The sequence below is a fragment of the Macaca mulatta genome, chromosome 3 (genome assembly GCF_049350105.2).
Source record: "Macaca mulatta isolate MMU2019108-1 chromosome 3, T2T-MMU8v2.0, whole genome shotgun sequence".
In the NCBI taxonomy this organism is placed as follows: Eukaryota; Metazoa; Chordata; class Mammalia; order Primates; family Cercopithecidae; genus Macaca; species Macaca mulatta.
In genome coordinates, this window is record NC_133408.1 from 57,141,956 (window position 1) to 57,161,389 (window position 19,434).

General features: G+C 44.6%; 1 protein-coding gene across 2 annotated transcripts in view; it reads right to left on the bottom strand.

Moving 5' to 3' along the window:
- Positions 1-19,434, bottom strand: part of CALN1 (calneuron 1) — a 623,334-nt gene that overhangs the window by 24,081 nt on the left and 579,819 nt on the right. For both annotated transcript variants that reach the window (XM_028845702.2, XM_028845707.2), the window contains exon 5: positions 8,225-8,381. In XM_028845702.2, the coding sequence (XP_028701535.1) occupies positions 8,225-8,381 (157 nt within the window). The remainder of the gene's footprint in view (positions 1-8,224; positions 8,382-19,434) is intronic.

Below are 19,434 nucleotides of genomic sequence, written 5' to 3' on the forward strand. Positions count from 1 at the left end.
GGTTTGTTACATATGTATACTTGTGCCATGTTGGTGTGCTGCACCCATCAACTCGTCATTTACATCAGGTATAACTCCCAATGCAATCCCTCCCCCCTCCCCCCTCCCCATGATAGGCCCCGGTGTGTGATGTTCCCCTTCCTGAGTCCAAGTGATCTCATTGTTCAGTTCCCACCTATGAGTGAGAACATGCGGTGTTTGGTTTTCTGTTCTTGTGATAGTTTGCTAAGAATGATGGTTTCCAGCTGCATCCATGTCCCTACAAAGGACACAAACTCATCCTTTTTGATGGCTGCATAGTATTCCATGGTGTATATGTGCCACATTTTCTTAATCCAATCTGTCACTGATGGACATTTGGGTTGATTCCAAGTCTTTGCTATTGTGAATAGTGCTGCAATAAACATACGTGTGCATGTGTCTTTATAGCAGCATAATTTATAATCCTTTGGGTATATACCCAGTAATGGGATGGCTGGGTCATATGGTACATCTAGTTCTAGATCCTTGAGGAATCGCCATACTGTTTTCCATAATGGTTGAACTAGTTTACAATCCCACCAACAGTGTAAAAGTGTTCCTATTTCTCCACATCCTCTCCAGCACCTGTTGTTTCCTGACTTTTTAATGATCGCCATTCTAACTGGTGTGAGATGGTATCTCACTGTGGTTTTGATTTGCATTTCTCTGATGGCCAGTGATGATGAGCATTTTTTCATGTGTCTGTTGGCTGTATGAATGTCTTCTTTTGAGAAATGGGAAAGTCATGCTTTTAACCAAATATTCTCATGAGTCTGGGGACATATAAAGTTCTAATAGTATGTAATGCCAGAGAGTTCCTGAATCCAGAGGGGCAAAATGAATTCATACGCACAAAGCACCCAGCACCACGGATGGAATGTGGTCAGCACCTAACTCAGTTTGAGTGATTTTCCATCTGGAAGCCGGGTGTGATTGATGGAAAGGTTGACAGCAGACCCCTGAGCTAAGGTCTTCTAGCCTCCTCCCTGCCTTCAAAAGGGTTTCTGTAGGGAACTCCTTTTGGTGCTCTAGGAAAATTAGTTCTATATGCAATGTGAGCCCCTCACACAGGGTTTTCTGGAGAGGTCAGGAAGACTTCCCTTCTTTTTTTTGGACAGTCTTACTCTGTTGCCCAGGCGGGAGTGCAGTGGCACGATCTCGGCTCACTGTAACCTCTGCCTCCCGGGTTCAAGCTATTCTCCTGCCTCCGCCTCCTGAGTAGCTGGGATTACAGGCACCTGCCACCACACCCAGCTAATTTTTGTATTTTTAGTAGAGACAGGGTTTTGCCGTGTTAGCCAGGCTGGCCTTGAACTCCTGACCTCAGGTGATCCTCCCACCTCAGCCTCCCAAAGTGCTGGGATTACAGGAAGGAACCACTGCACCCAGTCAGGCTTGCCCACTATCTAGCTTGGAGTTTCATCCCATTTCTTCTTGTCCCTTCCTTGGGAGACAATGAAAAAGTTGTTGCTTCCGTGTGACTGCAGGGTTCTCACACCACAAAGATAAGGCAGACTGGCTTATTGGAGGGGCTGTGTATTTGTGTATATGTGTGTGTGTGTGTTGTTTGTGTTGACCTAAAAATTAAACAAGTAAAGATAACAAAATCAAACCAAAACTAAAACCTTTCCCATCAAAAGTGCCACAATCTTTGGGGTCTTATCTTTTTCTTTATTCTTTATTCTTCTATTCATGTAGAAGGAATAGTCAATATTGCTGACTTAATGAAGACCATCTGAGCACCTTAGTAAAATTATCAGACCCAAAATTCAGACAAATGAAAAATAGAATCATTGCTATAACATGGGCCAGCCACCGTGGCTCACACCTATAATCTCAGTCCTTTGGGAGGCTGAGGTGGGATGATCACTTGAAGCCATGAGTTCAAGAACAGGCTGGGTGACACAGCAAGACCCTGTTTCTACAAAAGTAAAAAAATTAGCCTGGCATGGTGGCACACGACTGTAGTCCCAGCTACTCAGCAGCCTGAAGCAGGAGGATTGTGTGAACCTGTGAATTCCAGGCTCTAGTGAGCTGTGGTTGTGCCACTGCATTCCAGCCTGGGTGACAGAGCAGGACTCTCTTTATTTTATTTAAATAAATAAATAAATAGGCCGGGTGCGGTGGCTCATGCCTGTAATCCTAGCATTTTGGGAGGCCGAGGTGGGCGGATCACGAGGTCAGGAGATGAAGACCATTCTGGCTAACACGGTGAAACCCCGTCTCCACTAAAAATACAAAAAATTAGCTGGGCATGGTGGTGGACGCCTGTAGTCCCAGATACTCGGGAAGCTGAGGCAGGAGAATGGCGTGAACCGAGGAGGTGGAGCTTGCAGTGAGCCGAGATCACGCCACTGCACTCCAGCCTGGGTGACAGAGCGAGACTCTGTCTCAAAAATAAAACAAAAACAAAAACAAACAAACAAACAAACAAACTGACTGGGTGCAGTGGCTCATGCCTGTATTTCCAGCACTTTGGGAGGCCAGGGTGGGAGGATCTCTTGATGTCAGGAGTTCGAGACCAGCCTGGCCAACATGGCAAAACCACCGTCTCTACTAAAAATACAAAAATTAGCTGGGTGTGGTGGCACATTTCTGTAATCCCAGCACTTTGGGAGGCTGAGGTGGGAGGATCACTTGAGGTAAGGAGTTCAAGACCAGCCTGGCCAACATAGCAAAACCCCGTCTCTACTAAAAATACAAAAATTAGCAGGACGTGGTGGTACATGCCTGTAATCCCAGCTACTCAGAAGGCTGAGGCAGGAGAATCGCTTTAACCCAGGAGGCAGAGGTTGCAGTGAGCCAAGACCGTGCCATTGCACTGGGCAACAAGAGCGAAACTCCGTATCAAAAAAATATATAAATAAGATAAAAAATAAAAGGATGCTGATGGCATTTTCAAGTCCTCCTATTAATTTCGAATCGAGTCCTTGTCCCTTGTGCTGCCCGCAGCAGCATTTTGAAACCTTTTCCACGCTCCAGATCTCAATCCCACCTCCAACTCTGCTGAGCTCCCAGCCCTCTGATGTGGGATTCTTTAAATTCCATCTCTGCCACAAAATGTCTGTTTCTTTGCCCATCTCCCAGTTTCTGGTGAAGAGGCAGATGTGCTCTTCCACCTTCTGATGGCAAAGACCTTCCTAATTGGTGTGATTACCTGTTAGATCTAATGAGAGCAGCAGGAAAAAACTTCCTAGGGATGAGGGGTTAGCAAGAGTAGAGAAGACCTGAGTGGGTGCACTCTGGGGCAGAGGGAAGAGGCCCAGCCCATTCCTTTCCCTCTCATTGGCCGTGTGGGGTTGCAAGGAGGATTCAGTTTAATGACAGAAGAATTTCATCACTTGGAAGAAATAAAGGAAACCACCTTGACCCTTCACAGTTAGGTGCTAGATTGATCGAGACTTGGGATGGAGGGAGCAGACACAGTAAGTCAGGGATCTGAGATTGAACCGTTCTGCCCCTATAAACCTTAGGAAATTAATCAAGGAAGAAGGGCAGGAGAGAAACAAAAATAAACCAAATTTGCCGCACACTCAGCGTTGATCATGAGGTCAGCTTCTTTTCCAACTCGCTTCCTCATAGGCATTTGTTGCCTATTGCCCCAGAATCACATAGACCCTATTATAAGATTATAGTTCTTTATAATATAATGATTTATATTCCTTTGGGAATATACCTAGTAATGGGATTTCTGGGTTGAATGGTATTTCTGGTCCTAGATTTTTGAGGAATTGTCACACCATCTTCTGATAGATTGAATAAAGAAAATGTGGTACATATACACCATGGAATACTATGCAGCCATAACAAGGAACGAGATCATGTCCTTGCAGGGACATGGATGGAGCTGGAACCCATCATCCTCAGCAAACTAACACAGGAACAGAAAACCAAACACTGAATGTTCTCACTCATAAGTGGGAACTGAACAATGAGAACATATGTTGGGGGTGGGGGATGGGGAGGAGAGCATCAGGAAAAATAACTAATGCATGCTGGCTTAATGCCCAGGTAATGGGTTGATAGGTGCTGCAAACCACCATGGCACACATTTAAATGTAACAAACCTGCACATCCTGCACATGTACCCCAGAACTTAAAAAATTAAAATTAATGAAAAAGTAAGCGAGGCGTGCGCACACTACACACACATGATTATAGTTCCTCCCTTTTTTGAGACAGAGTTTTCACTCTTGTTGCCTAGGCTGGAGTGCAATGCCACGATGTTGGCTCACTGCAACCTCCGCCTCTGAGGCTCAAGCAGTTCTCCTGTCTCAGCCTCCCAAGTAGCTGGGATTCCACGCACATGCCACCACGGCTGGCTAATTTTTGTATTTTTAGTAGAGATGGGGTTTCATCATATTGGTCAGGCTGGTCTCGAACTCCTGACCTCTGTTTATCCACCTGCCTTGGCCTCCCAAAGGGCTGGGATTACAGACGTGAGCCACTATAGTTACCCTTAATTGCCCTATTGATAACAACTTGAACAGTATAGAACATTAAGTTTTCCCTTTGAGATATTCTTTAGGTTCTGCATATCAATGAGACTACTGATGTCAGCTGGTCTGAAGGACCCCATGGGGAGCTGACTTACCAAAGAATGCAGTTTCCACATCCTGATGGTTTCATCAAATCAACAACCCCAATTTTTCAGTCTCTTGCCCTTCACAATCCCCTTAAAAACCCTAGCTCAACACTCCTCAAGGAACGGATTTGAGGGTTCCTCCTGTCTCCTTGCTCAGCTACCCTACTGTCATTAAACTGTTTCTCTGCTGCAAACCCTGCTGTCTCAGTGTATTGGTCTATTACTGAACAGTGGGCATAAGAACCTGGTGGTCCTGTAACAAGATGTCAGCAAGGGCATGGTTGACATAGCTGGATAAAAGGCATGCAGGTTAGGCTAAGGGCAAAAGAGGATAGGGAGGAGTTGACAGTTTGGGAGAGATGGGGAGGCCCCAAAGGGCTCAAGGCTGGGCAGAGGAGAGGGAGATTTAGGAGGTGGAAGTAATGCAACTGTGCAATCAGGTCTTGATAGAAGAAGGGAAAGGTTCAAAATGCCAACAGGCCCCTATTTGTGGATATGGAAGCAATATGGAAGTGAAGGGTCTCAGGTGAGTCACAGGGTCTCAGACAAACTCCTCTAGTCCTAGGATGCTAAGCAGGTACACTCAGGGCTTCAGTATTCTCTTCCTAGACACCTCTGCCCCAAATGCAATCAAGGAGGCTCTTTCTTGCATGTAGAAAGGCCTATGAGCATTAAGTATATTCACCCATGACTTTGATCATGCTTGATTCTTAAAACTAAACATAAATCAATGAGCTTGTGTCTGGGGGACAAAAAACCCTGACATAATGTTTTAAAGAAGTTTCTCTGAGATAAAAATATGCAAAAGGGATTATGTAATGAAGGTCCCAGAGGTCATACAAGAATGCAATGTGCAAATTACAAAATAATAGCTTTTTAAAATGAAATAAGATAATGAATTTTAAACCACTTAGTGCAGTACCTGGACTAACAGGCTCACGCCTGTAATCCCAGCACTTTGGGAGGCTGAGGAGGGGGAATCACTTGAGGTCAGGAGTTCAAGACCAGCCTGGCCAACATGGTGAAACCCCGTCTCTACTAAAAATACAAAAATTAGTCTGAGCGTGGTGGCTCATGCCTGTAATCCCAGTATTTTGGGAGGCCGAGGCGGGTGGATCATGAGGTCAGGAGATTGTGACCATCCTGGCTAACATGGTGAAAATCTGTCTCTACTAAAAATACAAAAATTAGCCGGGCGTGGTGGCGGGCGCCTGTAGTCCCATCTACTCAGGAGGCTGAGGCAGGAAGATTGCTTGAACCCAGGAAGTAGAGGTTGCAGTGAGCCAAGATCGTGCTGCTGCACTCCAGCCTGGGTGACAGGTAAGATTCTGTCTCAAAAACAAACAAAACTAAACGAACAAAAATATTACCATAGTTATTGGTTAGGTGATGGTTAGGTACCTAACCATGGTTAGATAATACCATAATTATTACCATAATTATTATTATGTTTATTAAATATTATGGTAATAATTATTACCATAATGGTTAATTAACAATGTTAAGCCACTTAGTGCAGTACCCGGGCTAATAGTTATTAATGGCAATTAATAATGATAATAATTATTAGTATAGGCACTGCACTAAGTGGCTTAACATTATTAATTAACCATTATGGTAATAATTATTAATAAACATTAATAATTATTTTATAACAACCAATAGCATTATTAATAAACATAATTATTAATAATTGCATTATTATTGATAAATATTATAATTGCTATTAATGATCATTCATTATATAGTAATCATATTACATTAATTATAAATAAGCTATTGACAAATCATTAAAGGAAACCCAGCAAGGCTTCTGCTTGGTAGCCCCTTTGTCAGGCATTTATTTTATTAATGTATAAGGTTTTGAGAAATAAAAAGGCCTTACTTAGAATTTAGATTATTTCCCAGTATAGCCTGACCTTTCCCAAATTACTAAGATCTATGACATTTCCCTGAACAAAACACTGATCCACCAACAAAGGCTGTTGTGGAAAATGAGATGATACCCAAAAATACCCTTCTCCACCCATCTCAAGAGTGCTCACTAGCAGTAGAGGGCTTGAGTCCCATATACTTTCATTGTGTGGGGCTCACATCATCTGTCAGCCCTGAGCGAGATGGATTGGGAAGGCCAGGTCTGCTGTTTTCCCGTTTCAGTTCCCAATCTCTTCCCTCCTCATCCCTCCTAACCCTCGCAAGACCCCTGCATGTCCTGCTGGAAATGGCCTTGGCTGTGACCACCCCATCCTAGCCTTATAAGATCAGTGTGACTCCCACTCCAAATACAGTTGTTGATGCTATCACCCCATTGTCACAGCAAGGAGACCAAGGCAGCTTCAGGACGACAGCTGGGTTTTGTTTGATGCACGTGGCATTTTTGCAGTGTTTGAATTTGAGTGACTCCGGAAGAGATCATCACTTTCTGCTTTGCAGCAGTCTCCACTGCTCCCTCTCTCCCACTGTTTGCAACCTTGGAGTATAGGCCATCTCCTTTTCCCTCCTGTCGTGGCATTTAACGCTGGCTCCATGATGCAGCAGTTCAGCCAAGACAGGACTGATGGGAGCCTGGGTTTGCATGGACAGTTCTGGTGCCTGGGACCAGCTCAGCCCCAAGCACACTAGCCTCACTCCATAGCCCTCACTGGCTCTAAGGGAGACAGCTACAAGACCAGGCAACCAAGTATATCCTTCTGGCGTCTATGTGACAGCTTCCAAACTATGTATACTGGCTTATTTAAATGTTAAAAAAAAATAATAAAAGAAAAAACAATTTGACCTCCTTAAGAAATGTCAGCATTGAAGAGAAAAGTCGCTGACAGCCTGCTATATGTTTTAATGTAATTAAAAATTTTTTTCTATACATCAGGGCTATTAAAGCCACTCTGATTTTCAAAATTGAAAAGAAGGATTAAATCCTTTAGCTTCTCAGGAATTCTCTACCAATTAGGAGATTCAGTAGGCTCTTTTTTTTTTTCTTTAAATTTGCTTTCATGAATAAAAAAATATATAACCTTTCATGGGTCTCTTTTTTGGCCTCCAGAGAACCTTATTTCTTCCGTAACTACTTGGTTAAGTTCATGAGAGGACTCTGTCCCTGCTGGTTTTTTCTTTTTTTTCTTTCTTTTGGCCAGTGCATTTGGGAACATACAGGTCATCCATTCCTAAGAATTCTGCGAAGTAGGTGTAATCACCCTGATGTTTATAGATGGGGAAACACAGAGAAGGTCCATCCTTTGCCTGAGCTCACACAACGGACTCTACCCAAGTTTGCCGGACAGCCAAAATAGGCTCTTTACACCGCCCCATACAGCCACCACCAAGAAAAGGCAAACAGCACAAAACCACACATCCACTCACACACAGACCTCAGAGAGCCTTGAGAGAAAGGACAGGGTCAGGGGAGATTCTCCAAAAAATGCAGAATTTGGAGGAAAAAGGCAGAGAAAATGAAGCCCACCACATCTTAGCAAAAAAGATCTTTAACCTGTCCTGAATTTTTGGCTTCGGTACAAGGCCACATCAGCCCAGGAGCCTGTGTGTAAACACATTTTTCATATAGAGAATGTGGTGCATTGGCCTGTCCCGGACTGGGGAGGGGACGGCAGCAGGGGCACCTACCTCCTTCGAACTCTGTTTGGCAGTTCCCCGAGGTCTCATTCAGGCTCTCTTCCTCGTTGATGATGATGTTCTCAATATCCTTCATCGTTAGGTGGTCTCGGAAGGCATGATAGAGAATGTGCTTCAACTCTTCCAGAGTTATCCTTTGCATGTCAAACTGTGGAGATAAAGAGTAGTGAGATGGTCAGAGCATGCGGAGATGGGAAGTCGGCTTGGGCCATGACAGGCAAGACCCACAGGCTGCTCTGCAGAAGCTTGTCTCAGCGTTTCAGGATATCAGGTGAACAGTTTTCCATCCTGTTCAGCTCCAAGTATACTCGTGAACTTGCAGGGACTTATTGGGATGGTAGAGAGTGGAACATATTCCCTTCACTTTAGATTCTTGGAGGAAAAAAAAAGCTACCCGCCGGTCTGGTTTCCTATTCACCCAATCATCTGCTGCCAACCCGGCGTATCTCGTGTACTTTAGAATGGTGATACCATTCACATAATGCATACGTCTCTAAACATTTTATAATTTACCAATACTCTGGCAATTCCCATATTGGTTTAAGTATGTATCTTTTTTTTTTTTTTTGAGATGGAACCTTGCTCTGTCGCCCAGGCAGGAGTACAGTGGCGAGATCTCGGCTCACTACAACCTCCGCCTCCTGGGTTCAAGCAATTCTCCTGCCTCAGCCTCCCTAGTAGCTGGAATTACTGGCACCCGCCACCACACCCAGCCAATTTTTTTGTATTTTTAGTAGAGACGAGGTTCCACCATGTTGGCCATGCTGGTTTTGAACTCCTGACCTCAAGTGATCCGGCCGCCTCGGCCTCCCAAAATGCTAGGATTACAGGCCTGAGCCACCACACCTGGCCTAATTATGTATCTTTTTTTAAAAAAAATTAGAGACAGAGTCTTGCCCTGTCACCCAGGCTGGAGTCCAGTGGCGTGATCACTGCTCATTGCAGGCTTGAACTCCTGGGCTGAAGCCATTCTCCTGCCTCAGCCTCCCAAGTAGCTGGGATTACAGGCATGAGCCACTGTGCCTGTCTAATATTTATAATTTTTTTGTAGGGACAAGGTCTTGCTATGTTTCCCAGGCTGGTCTCAAACTCCTAGCCTAAAGTACTCCTCCTGTCTTGGCCTCCTGAAAGTGCTGGGATTACAGGTGTAAGCCACTGTGCCTAGCCACGAATCTTGTTCTAACAAGATAAAAACACAAGTTCAAAGTCATGTTCATGAAGAAAAGCTGCTGAAGGAGAGGTGCAGAATTCCTGATTACATCCTGCCACTCCCCGAGAAAGGACTGTACTCTTCCACTCCATTTATATTAGGTTTGATAGTGTCACTTTCTTTCTTTCTTTTTTTTTTTTTCTGAGACGGAGTCTCGCTCCCATCTTGCAGACTGGAGTCCAGTGGCACGATCTCGGCTCACTGCAACCTCTACTTTCCAGGTTCAAGCAATTCTCCTTCCTCAGCCTCCCGAGTAGCTGGGATTACAGGTGTGCACCACCACACCCAGCTAATTTTTGTATTTTTAGTAGAGATGGGGTTTTGCCATGTTGGCCAAACTGGTCTCGAACTCCTGACCTCAGATGATCCACCTGCCTCGGCCTCCCAAAGTGCTGGGATTACAGGCGTGGGCCACCGCGCCTGGCTGGTAGTGTCACTTTCTTGGCCAATGCAATGTGAGTAGAAGTCACATCTACCACATCTAATTCACAGCTTTATGAATCATTGTGTGGTTCTAACATTTGTTGTTTTCCTCTGCTGTGAGAATTGCACGCCCCAGATAGGGGCTGTTCCTTCGGGCTGGGTCTCAGAATGAGGATAAAGTGGGGAACACCTGCAGCTGAATCACAATGGACAGCTCATGTCAGGAATACCGTGTTGTTATGAGCCGTTGAGATGTGGGGCTTGTTTGCTACCGCAGCGTAACGTAGACCATTGTTGGTCTATGTCAAAAATAGAGAAATCGGTACATAAAACCAAGAGGCTACCATAACCAAAATTCTAGAATACAATGTACTGGTTCCAGAGCCAGGCAGTGAAAAATAAGAAAACCGTGACTGGAGGCTGGAAAGACAGAGATCCCTGTTATACAATAGCCAAACATTTGGTAAAACTGTTGCCTGTGATACCTTGGATGACAGGTAGATAATGAATTCAAGTTCTGTGGCTTTAGGTAAAAAGTCTGCGAAACAGAATGCCGTGACTCACGATTGAAATTAGTTGCATCCAACAGAGCACTGCAAGAAAGAGATGAGCTCGGGAAAGAATTGGTTGATTTGCAAACCAAAAATAAAAACAACCCAGAAATTCCTGGTGTTGCAGCATTGAAAGAAGCAATTGATTCTTTTTTTCTCGTAATGATCTGTTATCTTCCTATCCCCACATTTCTCAAAGCCCCCTTTTCTATTTCTATTTCTTTTCTATTTCTAGTTCTATTTTTTTAGAGACAAGGTGTCGCTCTGTGGTCCAGGCTGATTTGCGGTGGTGTGATCATAGCTCACTGCAACTTCAAACTTCTGGGCTTAAGTGATCCTCCTGCCTCAGCCTCCTGAGTAGTTAGGACTACAGACATGCACCACCATGTCCAGCTATTTAATTTACTATTATTATTATTATTATTATTTGAGATGGAGTCTTGCTCTGTCACCCAGGCTGGAGTACAGTGGTGCAATCTTGGCTCACTGCAACCTCCACCTCCCAGGTTCAAGTGATCCTCCTGCCTCAGCCTCCCAAGAATTACAGGGATTACAGGCACACACCACCACACCCAGCTAATTTTTGTATTTTTAGTAGAGACAGGGTCTCGCTATGTTGCCCGCCTCAGACTCCCAAGAAACTGGGATTATAGATGTGTGACACCACACCTGGCTAATTTTTGTATTTTTGGTGGAGACGGGGTTTCACCATGTTGGCCAGGCTGGTCTCAGACTCTTGGCCTCAAGCAATACTCTGACTTCAGCCCCCGAAGTGCTGAGATTACAGGCGCTGCACCAGGAACAATTGTTTCTCATTTCCAACTAGTAAGAGATAAAATAAAGAAATGCTTTAAGTAATAATACAGCCCTATTAAATCAATGCCTCTTTAAAAAATCTCTGGATGTGTTAAGTGACTCTCCTAGGAAGCCTGTTATTAAGTTTAGAGAGAGGTATGTCTCAAAAATAATTGTGGATGTGTTTATTAGCATAAACTGATTGGAGCCAGATAAAAATATAACTAAGTCCTTGAGAGCTGTACTGGCCAAGAGCCAACACTCTTGGATTAAAAGACATATAACTGTTCTAAAACTTTAAAAGATCTTTGGGCTTCCCAACCTATGGGTCCAAGCGATTATGAGGATGAGCTACACGGGTCCCAGGAAGGGTGTACTGCCCAACGCCCTCATAGAATCAGTACAAGAACAGTGGAAAAGGACAGCTTCCCTGGGAATCTGGGAGAACAATGTCATCCAGGGTCACTTCTAGGAAGCAGAAGCATCTAATTGAAGGAAAACTCCTCACCCCAAGGTTTTTGTCCGCCAGGATTTCAGAATTGCTCTGAGCTTTTGACCGCTATGGGTATCCCCTGTTTTGCTTTCCAGATGGGAATGTTTTTGGTGGTTGGCTTGACCCCGGTCCACCACCTTATGTCATGTGTGTGTCTGTGCCGGGCGAGGGTGAGGGGTAATTTGTCTTTTTAGTTTTTATGCTTCCAGACCAAGGAGAGCCACATCCAGATTTGATGAGCATCATGAGATTCTAGAGCTTGAGTCTGGTGTTATAACTGGATGGGACTTTGGGGGTATCTCCCTTGGGGAGGGGAGGAGTATATTTTGCAGCTGAAGAGAGGCAAAATATTGATGAGCAAGAGTATGGACTGTAACACAGTCTATTATTTCCAACTATAATTGAGCCTTGAAAAACATGAGTTTGAACTGTGTAGGTCCACTCGTATGTGGATTTCCTTCTGCATCTGCCACTCCTGAGACAGCAAGACCAACCCCTCCTCTTCCTCCTCCTCCTTCTCCACCTGCTCAAGGTGAAGACCATGAGGATGAAGATCTTTATGATGATCCGTTTAACTTACTTCCTCCTCTTTATGATTTTCTTTTTTTTTTTTTTCTTTTTTTTTTTTTGAGACGGAATCTTGCTCTGTCGCCCAGGCTGGTGTGCAGTGGCCGGATCTCAGCTCACTGCAAGCTCCACCTCCCGGGTTTACGCCATTCTCCTGCCTCAGCCTCCCGAGTAGCTGGGACTACAGGCGCCTGCCACCTTGCCCGGCTAGTTTTTTGTATTTTTTAGTAGAGACGGGGTTTCACCGTGTTAGCCAGGATGGTCTCGATCTCCTGACCTTGTGATCCGCCCGCCTCGGCCTCCCAAAGTGCTGGGATTACAGGCTGGAGCCACCGCGCTCGGCCCTCTTTATGATTTTCATAATAACTTTTTTCTTCTCCCTAGCTTACTTTATTGTAAGAATGCAGTGTATAATACATGTAACATACAACATATGTGTTAATCAGCTTTTTTTTTTCTTTTTTTTTGAGACGGAGTCTTGCTCTGTCCCCCAGGCTGGAGTGCAGTGATGCAATCTCGGCTCACTGCAAGCTCCGTCTCCCGGGTTCACGCCGTTCTCCTGCGTCAGCCTCCCGAGTGGCTGGGACTACAGGCGCCCGCCACCACACCCGGCTAGTTTTTTGTATTTTTAGTAGAGATGGAGTTTCATCGAGTTAGCCAGGATGGTCTCTATCTCCTGACCTCGTGATCCACCCACCTCGGCCTCCCAGAGTGCTGGGATTACAGGCGTGAGGCACCGCACCCGGCCTTGAGTTAATCAACTTTTTATATTATTGGTAAGGCTTCCAGTCAACAGTAGGCTATTAGCAATGAAGGTTTTGGAGATTCAAAAATTAAACTTGGATTTTTGACTGCACGTGGGTCAGTGCCCTCATCTCTGCTTTGCCTAAGGGCCTACTGTATTTGTTTCCCCTTGTAGGAGAGGATGATATCTCCTTGCCTGTTGATGTCAGGCTTTGGCCAATCAACTGAGAGCGAAAGTGATAGAAGAAAAGTATGATAGTCCAAGGAGAAGCTTCAAAGCCATTGTGTTTTCTGCCATTTCTCTTTCTCTTCTTTCACAAAACATTTACACCAAAGAGGGGCTGCTGCTTCATTCTAGGTTCTGGAATGACCTAGGAATTCAACCTGAGCAGATCCTCAACCAACCCAAAAAACACGTGGGATCTGAGTGAGAAATACATGCTTGCTGCTAACTGCTAAGACTCTGTGGTTTCTGCAGTGTAACTGAGTCAGGGATGAACACAAAAATCAGTGTTTTCAGTTACTCTGGACCATGAGGAAGGAACGTTTTAGACTTTTCCCTCCCTCCCTCCCTCCCTCCCTCCCTCCCTCCCTCCCTCCTTTCCTTCCTTCCTTCCTTCCTTCCTTCCTTCCTTCCTTCCATTCCCTTCCTCCTTCTTTCTTTCCCTCCCTCTCTCTCCCCCTCCCCCTTTCCTCCCCTCTCTCCCTCCCTCCCTCCCTCCCTCCCTTCCTTCCTTTTACTTTGTTGTTTCTTGCTTTGTCACCCAGGCTGGAGTGCAATAGCACGATCATAGCTTCCTGCAGCCTCAAACTCCTGGGCTTAAGCAATCTTCTAGCTGGAACTACAGGTGCGTGACACCAGACCTGGCTAATTTTTTATTTTATTTTATTTTATTTTTTCTTTATAGAGAGAGTCTTGCTGTGTTGTCCAAGTTGGTCTCAAACTCCTGGCCCCAAGCCATCCTCCTGCCTTACTTGCTTGTTAAACAATTTGTACCTTGCTTTAACTATGTACCCCTGTTCTAACATTAAATTGGGGTGCTGAATCTTGCTGTAAAATCTAAATGATTCAAGTTCAAAGCCATTTATACACTTCAGAGCAACTGAAGGAGAGATGTAAAGCGAACTTGTTTTCTGCATTAGAGTTTAACGATCCTAGACAGGAATTTTGACATACACTCAGGGAAAACTCATGGGAACCTGTCTCTTTATATTGGGTAAGGGAGCAAGGTATTGTTCATTTGGCTTTGGGGAGAAGCCTGGCAGAAAGCATGAAGAGGATGATTTACAGATGAGAACACCAAGACCCCCTGCCATGATCAGAGATGAAGAGTGGCAACATCAAGGTCAACAAGGCTCAGAAAATGAGTAATGCTTGAAGAGTGTGGTGCCTGGAAAACCTCTAACCTGTTGAGAGGTTGCTGTTGTTCAGAAATCAGGCCAAAAGATTGGCCAGGAGCAATGAGAAGATAAGGAAAGATACAGATTCTAAAATCTATAGTTCTGGGCCAGGAGTGGTGGCTCACGCCTGTAATCCCAGCACTTTGGGAGGCTGAGGTGGGCAGATCACGAGGTCAGGAGTTCAAGACTAGTCTGACCAACATGGGGAAATCCGTCTCTATTAAAAATACAAAAATTAGCTGGGTGTGGTGATGCGCGTCTGTAATCCCAGGTACTCAGGAGGCTGAGGCAGGAGAATTGCTTGAACCTGGGAGGCAGAGCTTGCAGTAAGCCGAGATTGCACCATTGCATTCCAGCCTGGGCGACAGAGTGAGACTCTGTCTCAAAAGAAAAAAAAAAACAAAAAACCCAACAACTATAGTTTTGGAGATCTGGGTCATGTTTTAGTATTAGGGTAAATATTTAGTATTAGGACATCTAAACAAAATAAGTTGAGTAGCATTCCATGTATCTCCTATATTGTCAGCACCTGTCTTTCAAAAGTTTGAAAAAAATCACTGTAAAACAATGTGGGCCCCATTGTCAACAAGCCTTTCTTCCATGATTGTGAGTCCGTTTTAGTTTTCAGTTTTTCTTCAATTTTGGAATGTTGTAGCTTTTTGGAAAGCTACAGACAGAAATTTTTCGTTACTATTAGTATGCAACTATGGACCCTAGTCCTGTAATTTTAAATTTCTTTACATCATTATTACATCCCATTTCTCCTTTGTACTTTTATTGGTTTCTCTCTTCTAGTTATGGTTTTCATCACCTTTTTCTCTCTCTTTTTTTTTTTTTTTTTTTTGAGACGGAGTCTCGCTCTGTCCCCCAGGCTGAAGTGCAGTGGCGCAATCTCGGCTCACTGCAAGCTCCGCCTCCAGGGTTCACGCCATTCTCCTGCCTCAGCCTGCCAAGTAGCTGGGACTACAGGCACCTGCCACCACGCCCGGCTAATTTTTTATATTTTTTGTAGAGACGGGGTTTCACCGTGTCAGCCAGGATGGTCTCGATCTCCTGACCTTGTGATCCGCCTGCCTCGGCCTCCCAAAGTGCTGGGATTACAGGCGTGAGCCACCACGCCTGGCCACCTTTTTCTCTTTTTAATGGATCATAGTTAGAGAAGAGAATGTGGCCTATACATCTGCTATTTTTGGAAACCTAACGAATTTTCCAGTATAGTAGAATCTCTGTGAGGTCAGTTATACAAATATATTTATTTATATTTATTTATTTATTTTTTATTTTTTATTTTTATTGTTTGAGATGGAGTTTCGCTCTGTCGCCCAGTCTGGAGTACAGCGGTGCAATCTTGGCTCACTACAACCTCCGCCTCCCGGGTTCATGCCATTCTCCTGCCTCAGTCTCCCGAGTAGCTGGGATTACAGGTGCCCACCACCATGCCCAGCTAATTTTTGTACTTTTAGTAGAGACGGGGTTTCACCATGTTGGCCAGGATGGTCTCGATCTCCTGAGCTTGTGATCCACCCACCTTGGCCTCTCAAAGTGCTGGGATTACAGGTGTGAACCACCACGCCTGGCCATATTTATATTTATTAATTACATTATGTAAGCTTATAATTATAATCTTTTTCTATAAACTTACCTGTTTTTTTTTTTTTTTGGACGACTGGATGTGTCAAGGACCATGAGTAGCATATTGAAGTCTGTGAAGAAAACTTGTTCTCCATAAATTATTCTTATAGTTCAAATATTTGTTAAATGAGGCTATTCTTTAGTGCAAAAAGATTTATATAGTAATCCAACAAATGGTTATTGGGAATGACTCTGCCAGATGCTGTGATGGGAATACAAAAGCGAACAAGACATAAATCCTGTTCTTGAAACCAAGCAAATTAGGCATTTGAATTCCATGTGATACACGCTGTGGGAGGGAAACCAGGACGTCTTGGCACCACCTGGTGGGGGAAGGGGGATGGGTCAGAGGGGGCTTTCTGGAGAACATGGCTGCTATCAAAGACCTAAAGGAAAAAGAGGCTGACTTTGCCAGGTGAGGGAGGGGAGGGTGGGGAAAGGATAAGGAGGGAAGAGGAGAAGGTCAGGTACGGTAGGGGGCAGCCGTACCAAGGCGTAGAGTTGCAAAAGCTTGACATGTTCATTGACTGACAATGTGTTGAGTTATTCTGAGCTTTCGAGTAGCCAGGAGAAGGTGGGAAGGAATAAGGTGAGGGATACGGATGGGGCACTAGTCAGTAAAGGCCTTGTATGATATGGTGAAGAGCTTAATTGTTTTTTGTTTTTATTTTTACATTTTTATTCATTTTGTAGAGATGGGGTCTCACTACGTTGCCCAGGCTGGACTTGAATTCCTATGCTCAAGCGATCCTTGAGCTTCAACTTCCCAAAATGCTGAGATTACAGGCACTTGCCACCATGACAAGCTTATTTTATTTATTTATTTATTTATTTATTTATTTTGAGTTGGAGTCTCACTCTGTTGCCCAGGCTGGAGTGCAGTGGCACGGTCTCAGCTTACTGCAACCTCCACCTCCCGGGTTGAAGTAATTCTCCTGCCTCAGCCTCCCGAGTAGTTGGCATTACAGGTGTGCACCACCATGTCTGGCTAATTTTTGTATTTTCAGTAGAGAAGGGGTTTCACCATATTGGCCAGGCTGGTCTCGAACTCCTGACCTCATGATCCACCCACCTTAGCCTCCCAAAGTGCTGGGATTACAGGCATGAGCCACAGCACCCAGCTGACCAGCTTATTTTTAAAAAATATTTTTGTAAAGACAGGGTCTTGCTATGGCGCCCAGGCTGGTCTCAGACTCCCAGGCTCAAGCAATCCTACTTCTTCAGCCTCCTGAGTAGCTGGGACTACAGACATGCACCACCACTTGTTTTTATGTATTTATTTTTATTGCGGTAAAATGTAATAACTAAAAATTTACCTTTTTTTTTTGAGATGGAGTCTTGCTCTGTCACCCAGGCTGGAGTGCAGTGGCAGGATCTCGGGTCACTGCAAGCTCCGCCTTCCGGGTTCACACCATTCTCCTGCCTCAGCCTCCCGAGTAGCTGGGACTACAGGTGCCCGCCACCACGCCTGGCTAATTTTTTTTGTATCCCTAGTACAGACGGGGTTTCACCATGTTAGCTAGGATGGAATCAATCTCCTGACCTCGTGATCTACCCACCTCAGCCTCCCAAAGTACTGGGATTACAGGCGTGAGCCACCGCGCCCGGCCCTATTTTATATTTTTTTGAGACAGGCTTTCACTCTTGCTCCCCGGCTGGAGTGCAGTGGCATGATCTTGGCTCACTGCAACCTCCACCTTCCAGTTTCAAGTGATTCTCCTGCCTCAGCCTCCTGAGTAGCTGAGATTACAGGCATCTGTCACCACGTCCAGCTAATTCTTGTATTTTTAGTAGAGACAGGGTTTCACCATGTTGGCCAGGCTGGTCTCGAACTCCTGACCTCAAGTGATCTGCACGCCTTGGCCTCCCAAAGTGTTGGGACTGTAGGCGTGAGCCACCATGCCCGGCCCATTTTATTCATTTTGAGTGTACAGTTCTGTGGCATTAAGTACTTTCACATTGTCATACAACCATCACCATTATTTCTCTCTAGAAGTCCTTTGTCTTCCCAGACTGAAACTTTGTACACTATTATTAATTATCATTAAACACTATCTCCCCATTCCTCCCTCACTACAAACCCAACAACCACCATTCTATTTTTTTTTTCTCTGTGTCTTTGACTTTTTTAGGTACCTTATATAAGTGGAATCATTTGATATTTGTCTTTTTTTTTTTTTTTTGAGACAGAGTCTTGCTATGTCACCCAGGCTGGAGTGCAGTGGCGCAATCTCGGCTCACTGCAAGCTCTCCGCCTCCCGGGTTCATGCCATTCTCCTGCCTCAGCCTCCTGAGTAGCTGGGACTATAGGCGCCTACCACCATGCCCAGCTAATTTTTTGTATTTTTAGTAGAGACGGGGTTTCACCATGTTAGCCAGGATGGTCTCAATCTCCTGACCTCATGATGTGCCTGCCTTGGCCTCCCAAAGTGCTGGGATTACAAGCGTGAGCCACCATGCCTGGCTGATATTTGTCTTTTTGTGATTGGTTTATTTCACTTAGATAACGCCCTCAAGGTTCATCCATGTTGTGTCATGTGTCAGAATTCCCTTCCCTTTTAAGGCTGGACCATTTTCTGTAAACCAAAAATAGAATTCTAAGCCCCACAACTGTGTGAATGGACCCCACTTCTCAGCCAAGGGCATTCCAAAGTTAACCTGAAAAATGACTTCAGGCTGTGATGGGAAGGAGGAATTGAACATGACTCATTATACCCTACTCCCTTTTTGAATTCAGGCCCAAACATTAACCTTAATTAATGTTTCAATTAACTAACATTAAATAAAACAGAGTAAGACTGATAGAACAAGGAACACTTATAATCTATTCTCTCTGCAGCCTGCTACCTGGAGGCTTCCTCTGCATAATAAAACCTTGGTCTCTACAACCTCTTATCATAAGCCAGACATTCTTTTCTATTGATTCCAAGTCTTTAGATAATACCTCAACCAACTGCCAATCAGAACCCACCAATGACCGATCCACCTATGACCTGGAAGCTCCCCACCCACCAACCTCCAGTTGTCCCACCTTTTTGGACTGAACCAATATACATCTTACGTGTATTAATTGACATCTTACATCTCCTTAGAATATGTAAAACTCAGGTGTAGCCTGACCACCGTGGGCACATATTCGCAGGATCTCCTGAGGGCTGTGTCATAGGCCGTTGGTCATTAGTATTTGGCTTAGAATAAATATCTTCAAATATTGATCAGAGCCTGAGCCTTTCATTGGCCATTCCGTTGCATGGACATACCACATTCACGATAGACACAAAGTAGAAGCAGCCCAAGTGTCTGCTATGGATGTAGGTGTACAAGTATCTGTTCCAGTCACTACTTTTAGCTCTTTGGGGTATATACCTAGAAGCAGAATTGCTGA